At 42.9% G+C, this 14,160-nt stretch overlaps 1 protein-coding gene across 3 annotated transcripts in view; it reads right to left on the reverse strand.

Annotated features, from left to right (window-relative positions):
* Positions 1-14,160, reverse strand: part of LOC129834444 (copine-7-like) — a 38,563-nt gene that overhangs the window by 8,389 nt on the left and 16,014 nt on the right. For all 3 annotated transcript variants that reach the window (XM_055899429.1, XM_055899428.1, XM_055899426.1), the window contains exons 3-11: positions 12,646-12,828; positions 12,312-12,386; positions 9,877-9,951; positions 6,742-6,825; positions 6,563-6,652; positions 6,307-6,405; positions 6,031-6,117; positions 4,762-4,821; positions 3,580-3,713 (exon numbers count right to left, since the gene is read on the reverse strand). In XM_055899429.1, the coding sequence (XP_055755404.1) occupies positions 3,580-3,713; positions 4,762-4,821; positions 6,031-6,117; positions 6,307-6,405; positions 6,563-6,652; positions 6,742-6,825; positions 9,877-9,951; positions 12,312-12,386; positions 12,646-12,828 (887 nt within the window). The remainder of the gene's footprint in view (positions 1-3,579; positions 3,714-4,761; positions 4,822-6,030; positions 6,118-6,306; positions 6,406-6,562; positions 6,653-6,741; positions 6,826-9,876; positions 9,952-12,311; positions 12,387-12,645; positions 12,829-14,160) is intronic.

Genomic DNA, 14,160 nt, shown 5'->3' on the forward strand with positions numbered 1-14,160 from the left:
TGGTTTCCTCAGATAATGTAAACATTCTCTGGGAAGTGGCCTTTCTATGTAGTAGTATACATATTCTCTTTGATTGTGCTCAACGTTTTAGGATTCTATTTCCAATTGAGCCTGGATTAAACATCACAACCTACAGGTTGGTTCAGTGTGTGGAGTAGTGGTCTGCCTCAAGTGTTTCCTTAAGCAGCACATGTCTGTACTAAGTGTCTTTCCTCAAGTGTTTCCTTAAGCAGCACATGTCTGTACTATGTGTCTTTCCTCAAGTGTTTCCTTAAGCAGCATATGTCTGTACTAAGTGTCTTTCCTCAAGTGTTTCCTTAAGCAGCATATGTCTGTACTAAGTGTCTTTCCTCAAGTGTTTCCTTAAGCAGCACATGTCTGTACTAAGTGTCTTTCCTCAAGTGTTTTCTGTAGCAGCACATGTCTGTACTAAGTGTCTTTCCTCAAGTGTTTCCTTAAGCAGCACATGTCTGTACTAAGTGTCTTCCTGGAGTGTTTCCTTAAGCAGCACATGCCTGTACTAAGTGTCTTTCCTCAAGTGTTTTCTGTAGCAGAATATGTCTATACTAAGTGTCTTTCCTCAAGTGTTTCCTTAAGCAGCACATGTCTGTACTAAGTGTCTTTCCTCAAGTGTTTTCTTAAGCAGCACATGTCTGTACTAAGTGTCTTTCCTCAAGTGTTTCCTTAAGCAGCACATGTCTGTACTAAGTGTCTTTCCTCAAGTGTTTCCTTAAGTAGCACATGTCTGTACTAAGTGTCTTTCCTCAAGTGTTTTCTTAAGCAGCACATGTCTGTACTAAGTGTCTTCCTGAAGTGTTTCCTTAAGCAGCACATGTCTGTACTAAGTGTCTTTCCTCAAGTGTTTCCTTAAGCAGCACATGTCTGTTCTAAGTGTCTTTCCTCAAGTGTTTCCTTAAGCAGCACATGTCTGTACTAAGTGTCTTTCCTCAAGTGTTTTCTTAAGCAGCACATGTCTGTACTAAGTGTCTTTCCTCAAGTGTTTTCTTAAGCAGCACATGTCTGCATTAAGTGAGAAGTCCCAAGTAGAGACTGCTATGCTCTGGAGGATTACCACCCCGGTAGACAGCTATATTTCAACATGACACCAGTAAGGAGAGTGGGAGAGCCAGATGTGATGTTGTTCCCAGGCCTGTTAATGAGGATGGCACAAACATGTGGGCTCCATGGTGGCACCTCTTTCTCACTTCCACGTGACATGATGTGAGAGCGGATCTTGCAGGCGGGTGTCTTCACTGAGCCCCGTTCCCCTCTCAGTAGGAGAACCAGCCACTTCCCACACAGAGCAAAAGGTGACCGGCTCCTAATCCAGCTCCTACTGTGTAAATGTGATCACACATCACCTGATGTTCCCCACAAGAGGCCTGCATGCCCACGTTGTGCACCTGAATAACAGCCTGACGTGGGAGGAGATAACCCACAATATATAACGTAGGCGCAACACTTAAAGGCATGTTTGTGACACCCAACACCAAACTGAGTTAGCTACCTACACATCTCTTTCCAGGTAGCTAGAGTCTGTGTCTCTCCAACAGGTCTTCTGCTGTTCTAGAGTTATCTCTTGTACTTTTTTAATTAGGCAGCCAACGTTCTCCACACATTCAAGAGGAGGAGCCAACACTGGCATGACTCAGTGTAAATCCTCATTTGGCTCTGTGCCGACAGACAAGAGAGCAAATTCAATAATTTGTTACTAATTAACCAGTGTCTGACAAGACTGCCTCCAACAACTCTGGTGTATATGGAATAAATATTGAATTAGTCATGTAGAAATTAGGAGTGTAACTATAATACCAGTCAATTATATATCCTTAACAAATACTGTATACAGAAAGAAATGTGACCACACACACAAATCATAATATACAGCATGTCTCTCCAACTCTCCCCAGCCATTGAAACCATTATCTCCCCAAACCCTTGAGAGCCCTGTGCATCCTTCTGCCATCTCTCCACGTCTCTGCTGCTGCCTCTCCTCTGCCCCTCCCTACCCCTGCCCATCCTGCTGCTGTCCCTCCCTGACTCTGCTAATCCTGCTGTGCCACTGCGCCAGGATGGGTGTCCTCTCCTCTGCACCCGCCGCCACGGATGGAACAAGACCTGCTGTCTACTGCACTTGGAACCATCTCGCTTTGTGCCCATTCCAACAACAGCAGCAGAAACGGCAGCGGCAGCAGTAAATCTAAGCAGACCAGCCTCATCTCAAACACTGATTCTGCCTCCAAGCAACTTCATCTGAGATTTCCCCAGGGCCTCCTCATGCATTGCCAATGTCTGTGTAAAGCAATTTGTTTGCTCTAATTTCCTCCTAGTAAAGTGGAAATATAAGGACTTAATGAAAGTGTTGGCAGTGGGCATGAGAATTGCAGGTGGACTTTAGTAACTTTCACGCATTAATTAAATTGTTTTTTTTGTTGCAGTTTCGTATTATCTGGCAAAAGTCTTAGATTACATGGAGGAAATGTATGACATCAAGTGGCTGATTTGGTGTTAGATTCTATCTGCGTAGCGGTTGTTTTGGTGGTGTCAAATCCACAAGCAGCTCCTTGCCTTACCTTATTTCAGACACTGCCATTGGATGCAGCAAAACCACACCCGACTTTATATCCGACAAATCCCATGCAGCCGTGTAAGAAGTTCATGCAGTCGCATTACAATTTCAGACACTCGAACGTGTGATGTTATGTTGTCTACACCTCGATTAGACTGATTGCCTATCCCCATCCAAATTAACATGACAACATGCACACTTTCTATCGCAGTTTTGAACTAACGCGGTAGGATAATAGGAAGGGAGTGCTTTTTAACACACAAGAACAGCCACTCACCGATTTGCGGACTCATACCGCAGTTAAACCTTCAACACCGCCCAAACAACGTGAGTTATCACTGGATTGGATTGAAATCGAGACCTTATTGTAATAATTGTTCAACTCTGTCATTCATTTTCCAACTCATGCTTCAGTGAGTAGTTGAAAGAATCCTCAGAATTCTATTCTATTTCAGCATTCCACGATTTCCATTATCTCCTCAAAGCTGGAAATTAGATGAAGTAGAACCACTGGCTCGGTACATTATGAGACATCTACCGAATGGAATTGTAACGACCCGGTATTGTGTTCTGTGTTTGTGGGTGTGTTATGGTTCTCATGGCTACTAGCAGGGGTTAAATATGTCAGGACAGATGGAAAGGTTGGGGGGGTATGATGGGTAATCCCGCGGGGTTTGGAAATGCATAAATAGGGATTACTGTCTTATCTCTCTCTCTTCTGTTCGGGGCCTTGATCTGTTCCTATGAGAGTGACCCTTAACTCGACATGGTATAATTGTGTATGTTCGGCATTTAGCGGCGTGGGCTGTGGCCTGAACAATAGCCCAGTTTAGGAATAAACCTGTGTTCTGACCTGCACACCTAGAGTCCGTCTCTATTCCTTTTATGACCCAGCCGGGTCATTACAGAATGCAAAAAGTTACATTTCCCATTGATAGACATACAGAGAGCAGCCCCACAGATACAGATCAGGATGAGAGGCTGGGCAGAGAGGCATGGTGCTGACTAACCTGTCATAATCCTGACAGATCTCCCCCACTGCTATCAAAGCCTTCAGATACTCGTTGGGCTGGTACGGGTTGATGTAGTGTAGGGAGCAGCTGTTCCGTGGGTCTCCGTTGGAGGCTGTGAAGTCAATGGCCACCTAGAGAAATGACAGATTCATAGAAGACTGTAAACAAACCAAAACCATTCTGTGCTCTGTTAAACTGGTGTTTCTATAGAGGACGATTATGACAAATCAACTGACTTCCATTGTGTAAGTGTCTGGAGCCTGCGTCTTTGAGTGACTTGACTTTTCAACCCCGGAGCAGCCTCATAGTCTTAAATACTGTAATATCATAGCAATCATGTCATCAAGCATGACTTGCTTACGCAAATTAATCTTTATAATATATGGTGAAAACATAAATATCTAAAATATGTAAATGAACATTGCTGAAGCCGTCTGTTAAATTTCCATTTTTTATGTCCAGTCATTGCGCAGATGTTCTCAGAGCAATTTATACGACCAACATATGTGCAGGATGCGTTGAGGGCATGTAAGAAGGAGCAGCAAATGACATAGATATTTCACTTCTTTGACATCAGCAGTGCTAAAGATAGGAGCACAGGGAGAACTGCAGTGCTTCTCAACAAGGGAAACGATCATACAAATATTCTGCAGGTATTCTTTTAATCATTAGTGCATTATCAAAGCATTATATAGTGTTCTTAATCTGTGGAAAGTGATACGTAAGGCTGTCTATGCAACAATGAAGCAGTGCTTCTAACATAGCAGTTCCCCTAAATTAATATTAATTATTGCCTCAGTTATCCTTCTAAGGAGCTAGTCTTCAGTGTGAAAAGCATCCGGACACACCGGAAAATGCCAGTCAGAAAGGTAATGTTTCATTAGTTAAAAAATGCAGAATGTAATGTTTCACACTTAGAGAATGTAGCATTTAATCAAAACACTGGCCTTGATGACAGCACTTAGCCTTGAAATGGAACACTGGTTTAAATTTCACAGGCAGGTTAGAATACTAGGCATATTGTCTATTCCAACACTTTAACAAAGGCAAGCAACCATTAATATGTATAGAATGTGTAGGCAGTCAGTGGATCGTACACCTTTGAAGGTTAGCATAGCATTGTACCATGCTGCTAAGTGATGATAATATGCTAGTGCACGCATTGGCTACTCAACTTACTGTAAAGTGGATTTGGCATCCTCCCATGATGTAGTCCAGGAAGGAATACACTCTGTGAAGCTGCAGAACAGATAAGAAGCTTTTAAACTGAACCCCAGAGGGTGGGGAGTTCGGACTTGGAGTACTCAATGTTTTTAGATGAATTCCAGTTTTAACCAATGGCTGTTCAATTTACAAAATAACAAGTGTGTGTAACAGTATAGCTTCCGTCTCTCTCCTCACCCCAACCTGGGCTCGAACCAGGGACCCTCTGCACACAGACAACAGTCACCCACAAAGTATCGTTACCCATCGCGCCACAAAAGCCACGGCCCTTGCAGAGCAAGGGGAATAACTACTTCAAGGCCTCAGAGCGAGTGAAGTCACCGATTGAAACGGTATTAGCGCGCACCACCGCTAACTATCTAGCCATTTCACATCGGTTACACTCACCCCCCTTTTGACCTCCTTTTTCCACAGCAACCAGTGATCCGGGTCAACAGCATCAATGTAACATTATAGCTTCTGTCCCCTCGCCCCTACCTGGGCTCGAACCAGGGACCCTTTGCACACAGACAACAGTCGCCCACAAAGCATCGTTACCCATCGTGCCACAAAAGCCACGGCCCTTGCAGAGCAAGGGGAACAACTACTTCAAGGCCTCAGAGCGAGTGACGTCACCGTTTGAAACGCTATTAGCGCACACCACTGCTAATTAGCTAGCTGTTTCACATCGGTTACATATGTATTTTAAAACTATTATTCAACCACATCTCAGTAGCTATGCACTGTTTAGAAAACAAGTATTATGTAGTAAGCATGAACATGGAGAATGGTGATGATTTAGTCTGAAGGCAGCAGCTCTGTGATGTGCAGTTAGAGATCACACACCCAGTGGGGCGGCAGAGGATTCAAACTGAGACACAGCAGCAATCACATGAGCTGGGCGTAGTAAACTAATTAATCCAAATGAAATAATCAAAATGATAGGCCTGAGACACACCAACAGCTATACCAATTTAAAAAAAATCTTTTTTAAAAGACCTGCGAACTAAAAACATAGGGGGAAAGCACGGTGACAGCCACCCACAGATGTAGTCATTTACAGAAATGGTAGCGGGGGTGGACAGTAAACTGAGGATGATCGCATTTCTAAAATGAGCAATATTCATTAATTAGCACTATGTGTACATGTTGTGAGAGACGTACAACCGAATAGCACAGAGATGGGGAAGATTCTCAATGTATTCGATAGTGGAGAGTTGCTGAGCTGTAACGGCTGGCTCTAACCTTGAGATCACTGAGGATGACAACCCCAGAGTTTTTGTAGTTCTTTTTCTTCAGTTTGTACTTTGGATTCATGCAATCCCATGTGACCTTTAACACAAGAGGTAGACAATACATACAGAAACATAGTAATGAGTTATGACTTCTGCGGTATGACTTGCAGAACATAGAACCGCAGCGTGACATTTCTTTCATCCATTTCTGTCACAAGTGGGACATCAGTGACACACATCAAACATTCAACAGTGACTGACAGCACTCTCTCTCCGTTGGACTGACCTTGCTTCCACCGCCAATTTTCTGCATTTCTCTGAAGGTGGCATAAAACTCTCCGATGAAGTCGTGTTTTCCCCTGGAGTCGTAATCCCAGACTAGGCACTGTGACACAACAAGACAGTAACAGACAGAACCCTCTAATATTGACTGTTCATTCGCCAGTAAGTTACTTCAGTCACCAGTTCCATTCATTCATTCATCAATCAATACCACAGCAGCAATGTTAAACCATCACACTATGACTTCCTGTGTTTCTTACCTTGAGCTTCCTGTCCTCATCACAGCTACACAGGGAGATTAGAGACACTTTAAAGGGCTCCCACACGGGGTTCAGGTTGTTTTTGATTACCTGCAAGAGCACATTAGACATGAGTAACTTTCCCCACACATGGAGAAGGAGAGGTAGATCCAGAGAGGAGGAATGCATGTGTCTATTACCTCAGTTCTGTGAACGAGCTGTTCCGTTCCATCATCGTTGATTCGATATATTTCCAAAAAAGGGTCTGACTTACTGAAGAGATCCTGCCAAATATACAAACCAATCAACATACACTAATTCTAGTTGAGCCATTAATGTAGTCATTTATCTCAAGCAATCAAATAACAAACAAGTCCTTGAAATCACACGCACACAGATGTCAACATGTTAGCTCGGTCCTCCTGGTGCTAAATTTGACACAGCTTATCCCCTTCCTGTGCATGTGGTGTATTGTTCACTGCTGTGACAAATCAAATCAGGAAAAGGTCTTGAAAGAGTCATTTGACATTGAGTCTCAAGGTAAGGCTGAGAGCAACTACAGCTTGTTTGGGTCAATTGATTGTTCAGGGCTCAACAGACAGTATTTCTGTACATTGTGTAGTGTATGTGTATGAGAGTGTTAGAGAAAGGAATGGAGGGAGAAAGAAAGAGTGTGTGAGAGAGTGAGCGGTGTGCACAAAACAATATATTTAATGTCCCCATTTCTCGCTGCATTAGCCTGATACAGCTCCACAGGGACAGCCAGGGAGGAAAGAAGGAGGTAGCCCCCCCCATCTCGTTGTCACGGCAACCCCTTGCCAGTGGCGTCACTGTGGACTGACGTGCATTACAAGTGCATTTGTCTGTCAACATGTAATCCCTGTCCAGCAATAACAGCTCTCACCACTTATATAATCAGCACCATTCATTAATTTACCTATACCTTTGACCAGCACGGTCTACTGAGTTCCATAAAGTTACAAGTTCCATAGTGTCCTCCAGCAGTTTGTTCAGTACCTTGGATAGTGTTTCAGGCAGCAATACAGTATTAGAAATAAATGGGGGATATTTCATTGCCTGATCCATGTTGCTCATACTGTGGTTGTCACAGCAAGTCATCTACAAATGAAATATTTTCAAGTACTTTTAAAAACAAAAGGTTAAACATTCAAGACATTTAAATGCAAACCTTTGAAAAGATACTTTGTCAGAGCCGTCACCCATTTGTGCTGGTAAATCAACTACAATAGTGCCCCATCACAGCTGATCACCATTGTGAAGCAGGCAGTATTTATAGCCTGTGTGGTATAGATCATGTGCATAGTCTATTAGAGTACTATTTCTCAGTGTAATGGGATCCTCAAAGTCATTTGAACGGAGAGATTCCATACAAAGATAGTAGCCTGGCAATTAATATGCCTGAGCATGTTCCCACCCCCCCCCCTCTCTCCCACTTTCCATCTCCTGCTCTCTGGCTCTCTTTCTGGTTCCAAGTAGAACTGTTTGGGGTTCCATGTAAAACCTTTTACACACAGGGTTCTACATGAAACCAAAAATGGTTCCACCAGGAACCAAAAAGTGCTTTTACCTGGAACCCAAAAAGGGTTCTCCTATGGGGACAGCCGAATAAACTTTTTGGAACCCTTTATCTAAGAGTGTATAGTTAAAGTAGTTTGCTGACAGGGTTGGGCAACTGAAATGTAATTATGTCAATAAGCAAAATAAAGAGAACGTTTTAAAGCACACCATAACACCATTGATGAGTTTCCCTGCCTCCAATGTACACTGAAGATTTGATTAGCTATATTGCTTGTGTCTAAATCACAAACAGTGCAATTTGAAATCTGTTTTTATTTCCACATGGAATTGCTCATCATGACCCTTTTTCTATTGGATTAGGTCCAATCAGCCAATCAAAAGGATTGTAAATGGCTAACTCTAATAAATGCATTAAAGGAGCCTGGGCTCTGATGAATACACACCAAGCAGACCTTTACCTCCACTCCCTGTTAACTTTCTCCAACACTGCTTGAGTCAGAGGCCAATTGCACCCTTTGCTTGGTAGCATTCTGAGAGCATAGAGAGGCAGGAAGAAGATTTCTGCTATAATCATTGATGTCAGAGAGTTATTCCAGTCTTGTTGACTGAGATATGAACCTTCTGCCTTGAGCCTTGTGTGGGTGTGCCAGCTCTACTGTAGGTGCCTCAGTGCTCCAGCTCCCAAAATCTTTTGCCAAATATCTTTCGTAACCCTCCTAAATGCTCTACCGACAACAAACTCCCTCTTTCTGAGAAAACCATGCATTTTACATAGCTTTTCTCTGTCAAGCCATTTATTGAAGAACTACTGCTGTCTGTGCTGTCTTTGCACAGAGATCCCCATGTTGGATTGATTTCTTCATTTTGTGTTAGGGCGCAGGAATTTAGAGTTGAAAAGGACAGGTCGATCATGTCCTTTGGATATTGCAAGCAGCCTTTCAGAGCCAGGATACTTGAAATGCATAAATTCATGAATGGCAGACAAAAATGGAATGGTAGGAAAAGAGAGAGAGAGAAAAGTATTTTGCAGATAATCACTAAGAGTATGTTTTTGCTTGAGGCACAGAAAGTGAGAGGGCGGAAGACCCTGAGAGATATGCAGAGAAAAGGAGGAAGACCCTGAGAGATATGCTGAGTAAAGGAGGAAGAGAAGGAGAAAGGCAGAGATATTAGTTGAGAGAGAGAGGATAAGTGTGGAGGTGTTCGGATAAGGCTTGTTGCTACTGTAGGAAGAACAGACACCTGCAGAGCTTCAGGGCCTGTGGTCCATTGTGGGATGCTTTGTGTGGAGGGGCTATTTGCAAACAGAGAACCACACGGTAACACCCTTTACACACACACCAACACAAAAACACACACACACACACACACACACACTGAACTAAGCAAACCTCTCACTGATCTCACCCTCATCTTCCTTTGGCTATCTGTCAAGTGTCCGTGACACACCATTCTCACCATTCTCGTCTCAACGGGGAACCAGCATTTACAGAAAGCCAAGTTCAAATCAGACTTAATAGAACAAATGCTGAAATGCATGTTGTATGCCTTTATGTCATCCAGTAAATACAGTGTAAAGCATATGGATCTAAATAAATGTTGCGTTTATAAAAGTGTAGAAAATCCATATCATCATCGTTGTATAAATCTTTCTTGTCTGGTTAATGACTGATAATGTTAAAAAGAGATCTTGAAATCACATTCACAAGAGAGAGGTTCAACAGCCAGCAATAAGCACAAATTCACCCATGAACTATATTGATATTTCCATCAAGAGAAGGTCCCTAATCCCTTACCTTATCATCCAGTTTCTTGGCACAGAAGAACAGTTCAACATATCCATTGTTGCCAGAAATTTCTTCAGCATGTACCTGAAAAAAGGGTTTTAGTAAGTCACATTTTTGCCCAATGAGAATATTTTATTTTCCACAGGCAGACAGCCTGTCGTATAACATGTGGACATGACCTTGAAGCCAATCAAAATATGTCACAAAATGTTGAGGAGTGTTATTACTTTTAAACTTCAACAGAAAGCTCCTTCAAGCCGAGAAACAGATATGGTTCCATTACAGTAATGCAGAGCTGGCCAAATGGAGTTGGGTCCAAATTTAGTCCACAAGACCGTTTAGCTGGCCTCCAAAAGGATTATTACAGACAGGCTAATAAGTTATGCTAGCGAGAGCGAGAACGAGAGAGAATAAAATCAATGTACACAAACAACAAGTGTGCAGTTAAAATTGGCAATAAAGACACAGATATACTTCCTCAGGGCCATGGGGTGAGACAGGGATGCATCTTGAGCCCCACCCTATTCAACATATACACTCAGTGAACAAAACATTAGGATCGCCTTCCTAATATTGAGTTGCACCCCACTTTGACTCCAATGCTTCCACAGTCGTGTCAAGTTGGCTGAACCATTCTTGATTCACACAGGAAACTGTTGAGTGTGAAAATCCCCGCAGCGTTGCAGTTCTTGACACACTCAAACCGGTGCGCCTGGCACTTACTACCATATCCCTTTCAAAGGTACTTAAATATTTTGTCTTTCCCATTTACCCTATGTATGGCACACACAGTCGATGTCTTATTTGTCTCAGGCTTAAAAATCATTCTTTAGCCTGTCTCCTGCCCTTCATCTACACTGATTGGAGAGGATTTAAGAAGTGACATCAATAAGCAATCATAGCTTCACATGGATTCACCTGGTAAGTCTATGGAAATGTTTTGTACAATCTGTGTACAGTATATCAATGAATTGGCGAGGGCAGTGGAACAGTCTGCAGCATCCGGCCTCACCCTTCTGGACTCAGCAATCAAATGTCTACTGTTTGCAGATGATCTGGTGCTTCTGTCCGCAACCAAGCAGGGCCTACAGCAGCACCTAGATCTTCTGCACAGATTCTGTGAGACTTGGGCCCAATGAATCTCAGTAGAGATTAATAATGGTGTTCCAAAAAAGCTCCTGTTACCAGGACAACAAATACAAATTATATCTAGACACCGTTGCTCTAGAGCATATTTATTGTATCTCATATCATGGCGCCATTGTCCTGGTGAGTATTGTGTAGGCATAATGTGTATTGGATTGTGGCCTGGCTATGAACGTTCCAGTCAGAAGACCATTGTAATGTGATGCTTGCCAGTAGGAGCCACAGTAACTGCATACAACAGTACCTTAATCCCTACCATTTGACCAACTTTTCTCCACATCCCATGTCCCCATATGCATGATGGACATCTGAGAGATTTGTTACAAACACTGGGAAGGGATTTTTCACACAAAACACAACAGTTGTCTGTTGTTCTGCCACCTTCCAGATTAGCCTGCAGGCACATTACAGGCAGACACCGTGCCATTGGGATCCATCTCACAGACAGACCTGACAAAGCCCAGGCCCATTATCATATCAGGAAAAGCCATTTTCAGAAACACCATGACACAGGTTAGCACTAATTCACTAGAATGCATTAAGCCCACACTGCTACAGGACTGTGCTTAAACAAACCCATTATATCCCCCATAACCGCCTCACAGCAAGCTGCCACCATTTGATCGCATCCAATCAATGGTCATAATGGCAACACTAGCCGAAGGGAAAGATCCTCAAATGCCATCTTTACTTTGGCCATTTCCATCACAAGCAAGTCATTCTCAGCCCTTCTCTCCAAGGGCAATTTATGTGTAGTTTGTTAGGGTAAAATCAATAAAGATAGGTATCAATAAGGCAAAAGGTCTGTTATTGACATGATCAAATTCACTCCTTGGGAAAAACCCCTTCCCTTTTCTCCTCTCATCTCTGCAGTAGAAGAAGGCACTGAGAGATCAGAGACTCTGCACCTCTGATTTAACAGGAGCAGTGAGGAACACTGACTCTTCCTCCCACTCCACTAAAGGTCAGATTTGCAGGCTTGTTAAACACAATTTCTCTGTGTTGTTCCCTTTTGTATGACAATGTAATGTTGGCCTGGCAGATGGTGTTGAGACCATCCAACAGAAACAACACTCTGGGCTTTAACGTCCCCCTCTCTTTGTCATGACAGATATTGTATATGAGTCATGATTCTTTGTACAGAGAAGCATCCTTACATCACAGGATTCACATCAGCTACTTTGCTTTAATTGCATGAATTTATTTAACAAGTCAATGCATTTGATTTTGCGTGCCACTGTTACTGCAATAGTGAGCTGGGAGTGAGATCAATAGGATGATGAATAGGTGAAACCTACCGTGATGGTGGATTTCCCGGCGTACTTCGCATACTTTAGGAATAAAGGCTTCACCATCTTCTTCTGGGCTACAATCTGTGGAACACAGGAAAACTATGAATGACTGGTGACTAGTGAAGCAGTGAGAAGTATTACCGGACAATTAGAACGAAAGCAGTTTGAGAGCAGTATGACAAGGACTGGTGACCTCTAACCTTTACCATCTGACCTCTGTTGGTGAGCAGCAACTCGGCACAGCGTTCCATTCAGTTTATGTGTGGTGAGTGATTTGATTAGACATAACAAATGGTACATTGGATAACTGAGTGGAAGGGTCAGACATTCAGTACAGGACCTGGCCGAGCGTACACTCCACCCCACCCAGGAAGTCGTCATCGCGGGTGCCAATACTGTGGGTGCCATGGATGTCGTAGACCTCGAACCGCAGCTTCTGCGCTTCCTCAAAGTAGTAGTCCAGGGTGAAGACCTTGGCAAAGACCGGGTGCAGGTTGCTCTTGATCACCTCTGTCCTGTCAAGCTGAAGCGACAAGAGGGGAGAAAAAGGCACAGCATTAGAATGTGGACACGTTGTTGGATATTACTGGAGAAACTCAGACCTTCAACTCAACTCTAATGAGAGCTTCCTACCAATTAAACATAAAAAGTGCAGTTTTATATGCAATATACATTGTATCAGTTAATTTGCAATGCTAATTAATGCATGGGACATGGTGATGCATTCATGGGCACATGGGAATGTAGGAACAACAGCCAAAAACCCATCTGCACCCGGATCACTGCTACAGCCACTGTTGGCGTTCTTGTTTGTTTTCCTGTTGATTAGATCAAAATGTAAATCTTGTGAAGCTCTTGTTCAGACAGTGACAGCAGAGAGGATTTTAGTGGACTGAGGGCTGAGAGCTTAGCAGACACACAGCTCATCCATTGCCATGCTTGGACATTCATACACCTGTTTATCTAATACACCTGGTTCATGCCTGAACTCTCCACATTGCCACCTGCTTTCAGTGGAGCACAGAGGCTGCATTTACACAGGCAGCCCAATTCTGATCTTTGCCAATAATTGGGCAAAATATCAGAATTTGGCTGCCTATGTAAACCCAGCCAGAGTGTACCCATCTAGCACCCAGTATCCAATTATGTCCAGTACCAGAAATTATTACTAATAATTTAACTCCAAGCTAGGTATTCTGAAGGGAGCCAACTCATCCCCTAAAGATGCTATCAGTAAATTAAAGTGACCTAAAGCAGTGTTTGAACCATGGTTTAAGTGTTTCATGGTTTAAGTGAATCAATGGATTTCAAACTGGAGCTATTGAAAAAGCATATACAAAATGATTCAAGCCTAAGGCAACTGTCAATCTAAATCAGGTAAGGAAACTTAAAATTCCATAAATATTTTACTCTTGTTTCTCATCTCTTTTAATTTGAGGAAAAAGTTGTGATAGTAAAACAGAAGATAGTCAGAAAGTCGTCTAACACAGGTAATTAAATATGAAAGGAAATTTGACATAATCTCCGTAGTTTGACCTAAAACAAAAAATACTAAAGAGATTGCCATCAATCTCAAACCAGGCCTAGTCATCAATCTCACTAACAACCTTATCGTAGCAAAGCCAAATCCCACCCGTCCATAGAGCACAAATCAAGAATGAAGATCCCTGATCAGCAGCTCTGTCAAAGCTCTCTAAAGTCAGTCAACATGGCCCCCACACACCAAATGCCATGAACATACATGGCACACTATAGTACACACATGCATGTCCAGGTTAACATTCAGGAGTTAACCCTACTGCTTTACCTCATGCTGTTGGCCTTGAGCTGACGAGAACATAGACACCCACACACA

The sequence above is a fragment of the Salvelinus fontinalis genome, chromosome 35, assembly GCF_029448725.1.
Source record: "Salvelinus fontinalis isolate EN_2023a chromosome 35, ASM2944872v1, whole genome shotgun sequence".
Lineage (NCBI taxonomy): Eukaryota > Metazoa > Chordata > Actinopteri > Salmoniformes > Salmonidae > Salvelinus > Salvelinus fontinalis.